Source organism: Gracilinanus agilis, chromosome 6 (genome assembly GCF_016433145.1).
Source record: "Gracilinanus agilis isolate LMUSP501 chromosome 6, AgileGrace, whole genome shotgun sequence".
In the NCBI taxonomy this organism is placed as follows: domain Eukaryota; kingdom Metazoa; phylum Chordata; class Mammalia; order Didelphimorphia; family Didelphidae; genus Gracilinanus; species Gracilinanus agilis.
Window position 1 is genome coordinate 271,671,286 of NC_058135.1, and position 6,237 is coordinate 271,677,522.

A 6,237-nucleotide genomic window follows, 5' to 3' on the forward strand; every position below is an offset into this window, starting at 1 on the left:
ATGGGGGCAGGGGTGGGGCCACTCCTCGGCCCCCTACCTACCACGACCCCCCTCCTTCCTTCCTTCCTTACGGTCGGCACTGGCCCCGGGGCCCCAGCCAAACATTTGCACGTACTCCTCGGTCCCGTCCCAAGCTCCCGCTGCCGCCTGGGTCCCCGAGGCACTGCAGGCAGCCTCCTCTCCTCTCCTCCACATATCGTTCAGGGGACGATGAGAGAGGACGTTCGAGCTCCAAGACCCTGGACAAGTCACTTAGCCTCTAGTCCGCCCCTCCCTCCCCCACTCCCACGGTTCACGGCAGCCAAAGAGAGCTGGTGCAGAGCTCTATCGCCTGGGCGGGATTTTAGCTCTCCCCGTGCCGGTATCAGTGGAGAATTCACAGGTCCTAGAAGGGGCTCCCCTGCTGGCCAATGACCCAGCCTAGCTCCAGGGGCCAGGGCTGGTCATCGGGTGGACTTTCCTCCCAACTCCGAGTCTTTTCTAAACCCTCACCTTCTGTCTTAGCACCAGTCCTGTGGAACGGTTCCGAGGCAGAAGAGAAGGGCTAGGCAGTGGGGGTTAAGTGACTTGCTCTGGGCCATACAGCTAGCAAGTGTCTGAGGCTAAATTTGAACCCAGAACCTCCTGTCTGGGGCAGGGCTCCCTAACCACTGAACCACCTCACTGCCCCTTCGGCTAAGAATCATGGGAAGAACCTCGGCTCGCTGCCCCTTCTTGCTTCAAATTCTTGATAAGGTGGGCAGCCTGAGACTTTCAGAAGCCTCCCTCCCTACCAGGTGCAGCTCATGGAGGACTTCCCAGCCCCACCTCAGGTGGCCGCCGAGCATCCTCTCCTTTGCCTCCATCCATCCCTGCCGGAGTACTAGTGCTTTCTGCCTCCCTGGAGAATGTGCTCCTCAGGAATGTGGCAGAATTGGGACACGAATGCATTGTGGGTGGAGTTGTGAACTGGTCCTACCCTTCTGGAGGGCAATTTGGAATTGGGCCCAAAGTAAAAAAATAATAAACGGTGCCTACCCTTTGATCCTGTGATACCACTACTGGTCTGTATCCCAAAAAGAAAATAAAAAGGGGGAAAGGACCGGCTTGTACAAAAATGGTCATGGCAGCTCTTTTTGTGATGGCAAAGAATTGGAAACCGAGGGGATGCCCATCCTTCAGGGAATGGCTGAACCAACTGTGATACATGTTGGTGATGGACTATTATTGTGCCATGAGAAACAGTAAAGCAAGATGACTTCAGGAAAAGTTGGAAAGATTTGCAGGAACGGATGCAGAGCCCCAAAAATAAATAGAACTGGGAGAACATTGTAAACAGTAACAGCAATATTGGATGATGGTTATCTGTGAAAACTTGGCTCCTCTCAGCAATGCACCGATCTGGGACAATCTTGAAAGACATGGTAGGGAATGCCACCCACCTCCAGAGAAAGAACTGTTGGCGTCACCTTTCACATCGGCGTATTTATGGTTTTATTGGGGGGTTTTTGGTGATGTAGGACTTTGCTCTTACAGCAATGACCAATAGGGAAGTGTGCTTTGCATGACAACAAAAATAAAAAAATTTTTTAAATGTGTGCTTTCCAAAGAAAGAGATTCTTTGGTTTTTTTTTTAAAACCCTTAACTTCTGTGTATTGGCTCCTAGGTGGAAGAGTGGTAAGGGTGGGCCTATGGGGGTCAAGTGACTTGCCCAGGGCCACACAGCTGGGAAGTGTCTGAGGCCGGATTTGAACGTAGGACCTCCCTCCCGTCTCTAGGCCTGGCTCTCAATCCACTGAGCTACCCAGCTGCCCCGATTCTTTGGTTTTTAATGTGTATCCCCAGCACCCCAGAAGCCCTGGGTTTTAGTCCTGCTTCTTCACACCGTCCAGCCATGTGCCCCTGAACAGGCACTAAATCAGCCTCCCAGGCTTTTGCTGTTCAGTCCTGTCCGACTCTTTGTGACTCTGGAGTTTTCTTAGCAAAGATACAGAAGTGGTTTGCCATTTCCTTCTCCAGTGGTCTAAGGCAAGCAGAGGTAACGTGACTTGCCCAAGGTCATGCAGCCAGTGTCTGAGGCTAGGTTTGAATTCAAGTCTTCCTGATTGCAGGTTCAGTGTTCTATCTACAAAGTCCCCCAGCTGCAGCCTCAAAGACTACAGACTCTATATTGCAGAAGGGCTGTTGCTATGCAATGGTGGAAGGGTCTTCCATGCCAGGAACACCCTACACTGACGGGACTAAATTAAAAAAAATCCCCAGTAGTATACATAGTAAACTTACTGACCTTCCTAGCCGTGGGACTCTGGGCAAGCCACTTCACCCTGTTTGCCTCCGTTTCCTCATCTGTACAACGAGCTGGGGAAGGAAATGGTGAACTACTCTGGGATCTTTGCTAAGAAAAGCCCACACGGGGCCCCAAAGAGTCAGACGCGGCTGGCCAAGGGGGAATGATGAGCACCAGCACTGGGAAAGCATGGAGGAGAGAAAAGAGTATGCGAACACCTGGGGAAAGCATGATGGATGGCGAGGAGCAACCTTCAGCCATGTCTGCCAGGCCCATCCCTGGGGGCTCGGAATCGCCGAGATGAATAACGGACAATAAACACGGAGCGGTTCCATGTGACAGGCAGAACTGACTTCCTGGCCAGGCCTCTGATCGGGAATTCCGAGGCAGGCCTGACCCTTCGGTGGCCGGCCCTGGGGAAGGTCACGCGGTGGCAGCAAACAGCGATGGGGCGCACACACAAAAGCCGGGTCTCCATGACAACGTCCATTTCATCTCTGGGGGTCCCCAACTGTGCACTGCGCAGGCAAAACCTCATTTCTCACTGGAGCTTTGACTGAGATGATAGAGGATCATTCAAACCCTTCGACTTAGGAGGAGAAGCGAGCGAGGAGATCCGGGACCGGGGGTCAGCCTTGGAGTCAGGGAGACCCGGAGGGGTCAAGTCCTCCCGCACACACAGGTGGGACTAGAGGCAAGGCTCGAGCACTCTACAGACTGGTAGCTGCCTGCACCTTTAGAAGGATTTTCCACACTGGGGTGGAGAAACCAGAACGAAATAAATAAATAAATAAATCACAACCATCAGAGGAATGAGAAATGCTGGTGTGAAACAAAGAGAGTGCGGGCGGTTATTTGAATTTTTAAAATTCAAGTTAGGATGCTCAGATATATTTCTTTTTTTTTTTTAACCCTTAACTTCTGTGTATTGGCTCTTTGGTGGAAGAGTGGTGAGGGTGGGCCATGGGGGTCAAGTGACTTGCCCAGGGTCACACAGCTGGGAAGTGTCTGAGGCCAGATTTGAACTCAGGACCTCTCGTCTCTAGGCCTGGCTCTCCATCCACTGAGCTACCCAGCTGCCCCTCAGATATATTTCTATCCCTATTATCTTCCCTTGACCAAAAGTCAAGGGTTTCATAGAGTATGGGTTTCTATGTCTCCATCGTGAGGGGGAGAACTTTGCACAATTTAAAGGGCTACAAAGGGGGCAGCAAAGTAGCCCAGTGGATTGACCATCCGATCCGAAGCCTGGAGGCCCTGGGTTCAAATCTGACCTCAGATACTTCCTAGCGGTGTGATCCTGGGCAAGTGAGCTCTTGTCATTTTAACACAATCTTGGGAAAGAACCTCAGTGGTCTTTGGGGATGTGATTGTTAAACCATTAATGATGCCCACTCGGGGGTTCATTTGTTCATTCGTTTTTTTGTTGGCCTCAAAATCTATGCGTTCCTAACGAGATATCCCGGGTGGCCTCGTCCTCGCCACTCTTCTGTCTCAGAACGGACGTTCAGACAGACAGGGAAGGGCTTCTTTTTTTAAAGAGGCCTGTGTAAATGTTAGCTCTCCTCGCTGTTATCGTGTCATCTGGCCAGGAAAAGTCTTCTTGACACGCTGTTCTGGAAACGTCCTGTGCCCTTGGATTCATCCGTCCTTAATCATTCCTCAGGGCTCCAGTTTAGAGAAAAAGTGAACGTTTCCTCCTATGTAAAGATAAGTCAATACACTCCCCAAAGCCTTTATTGAGTGTCTGCTCTGGCAGAGGCTGGGGCTGGTGGCTTTTCATGCCAATGCTTTAGGTTCGGTTTAGGAAAAGTAGGCCATCTGTCCCAAGCTCCCTCTCCACTGCAGTGCCACCCTTCCAGATCACCCCTCCCCCAGGCTCTGCCCCTCTGCTCCCGTCTCAGAGCATAAGGAGGCTCTTCTAGCCAGTGCCAAGATCTCTCCTTGTGGCCTCGGTCCCATCTCCTCCTGTCTGTCCCACAACTCTGCTCCTTTGGTCGTCTGCCTCTTCTCTCTCTTATTTCCAGCTTCCCCTTATCCAACAGCCTCTTATCTGCTGCCTTCCAACATGCCCAGATCTCTCTGGTCCTTAAAAAACAACTCCCCCCCCCCAAAAAAAAACTCCGTCATTTGAGGTTACCTTCCCCCCAAGTGACTGTCCCATTTCTCCCCTTTCAGGGAGAAATTGAAAAAATAAAAATAAAAAGCAGAGACATCCTGATTCGTTGTCTCCCCTTTTTTTTATCTCTCATTCCCTTCTGTTATTATTATTTTTTTTTTATTTTAAACCCTTAACTTCTGTGTATTGGCTCCTAGTTAGAAGAGGGGTAAGGGTAGGCAATGGGGGTCAAGGGACTTGCCCAGGGTCACACAGCCAGGAAGTGTCTGAGGCCGGATTTGAACCTAGGACCTCCCGTCTCTAGGCCTGGCTCTCTATCCACTGAGCTACCCAGCTGCCCCTCTTATTCCCTTCTGCCTGACAATCTGGCTTTCATCCCCATCAGCAATGATCTCTTTCCTGTTAAATCCAATGGCCTTTTTTTTGAAGTTTTCATCCTTTTTGCTCTCTCTCTCTGCTGCATGTGACATGGATGAGTACACTTGTTCCTCCTTCTGGCTACTCATTTGTAAAAAGAACTAGAGAAGGAAATGGCAATCTAGCTGTGGGACCCTAGGCAAGTCACTTAACCTGGTTTGCCTCCGTTTTCTCCTCTATAAAAAGAGCTGGAGAAGGAAAGGGCAAACCACTCAAATATCTTTGCTATGAAAACTTCAGATAGAATCACAAAAAAGGCAGACCCTACTGAAAAAGCACTAAACGATAAAACCCCACCTTTCTTCCTAATTCCTTGATTTTCCACCACGGGTACCATTTGCCTTCCCAGTTGTACAGGTTGACAACCTCAGAGTCATTCTCAATTCTCTTCTCTCTCAACTCTTGTAACCAATCAGTTGCCAAGCTTTCTGGATTCTCCTCTCTCAATATCTCTCGCATCCCTCGCCTTCTCTTTACTCGAACCCTGGTCAGGCTCTTTTCACCTCTTGCCTCCAGGCTCCCCCCTCTAGAACAATCCTCCATAAAGCACAGGGTCTGATCATGTCCTTCCAACTGCTCAAAAAACCATGCTGGTCCTCCATTGCTTTCAAGATAAAATACAAATACAGTTTTCTGCTTGGCATTTCAGCTCTCCAGAATCTAGCTCCCATCTGTCTTCAGGCTGATGGCACACGGCCGTCCCTCATAGTCTGGTCTATTCACCATTTCCCATACATGCCATTATTGTTAGGAAGCTTGAGCCCCTTCCCTTTGCTCACACACAGGATGCCAGATGGCATTCCATCTCTCCCCTCTGTGCCTGGAACACTCTTACTTTTCTCTTCTACTTTCCTCAAAGACTTTCATTCCCTTTAAAGCTCAAGTACCAGAAACAGCCAGGTAGCACGGTGGATAGAGCACCAGGATTAGAGTCAGGAGGTCCTGGGTTCAAAGCTGGCCTCTGACACTTCCTAGCTGGATGACTCTGGGCAAGTCACTTAACCCCCTCTGCCTAGCTCTTCTGCCTTGGAAACAATGCATAGCATTGAGTCTAAGATGAAAGGTAAGGGTTATTTTTTTAAAAAGAGCGAGAGAGGGCCAAGATCTGGGTTCAGGGAGGTGGCGTTCTGGCTCTCCTCTGTGCTGGTGGGGCCACATCTGGAGCACTGGGGTTACTTCTTGGATCATGTTTTAGGAAGGACACGGGTAAGTTAGAGGGCAAAAAGAAGAAGGGGACCAGGATGGTCAAGGGCAGAATTCCCTGGAGTTGTTTAGCCTGGAGACAAGAAGGTCTAATCAGTCCCTGGTAACTGCCATCCAGCATTTCAGGGGCTCCCATGGGGCACAGAGAGGACTTGTTCTATTTGGCCCTAGAGGGCGGAACCAAGAGCAATGGGAGAAAGATTCAGAGAGGCAGATTTCAGTTCGATGTAA

At 50.2% G+C, this 6,237-nt stretch overlaps 1 protein-coding gene across 1 annotated transcript in view; it reads right to left on the reverse strand.

Annotated features, from left to right (window-relative positions):
- LRP4 (LDL receptor related protein 4) overlaps positions 1 to 195 on the reverse strand; it is a 56,942-nt gene extending 56,747 nt beyond the window's left edge. Inside the window, exon 1 of the mRNA XM_044681863.1 lies at positions 72 to 195. Within this exon, the coding sequence (XP_044537798.1) occupies positions 72 to 195 (124 nt within the window). The remainder of the gene's footprint in view (positions 1 to 71) is intronic.
- Between the last annotated feature and the right edge of the window lie 6,042 nt (positions 196 to 6,237).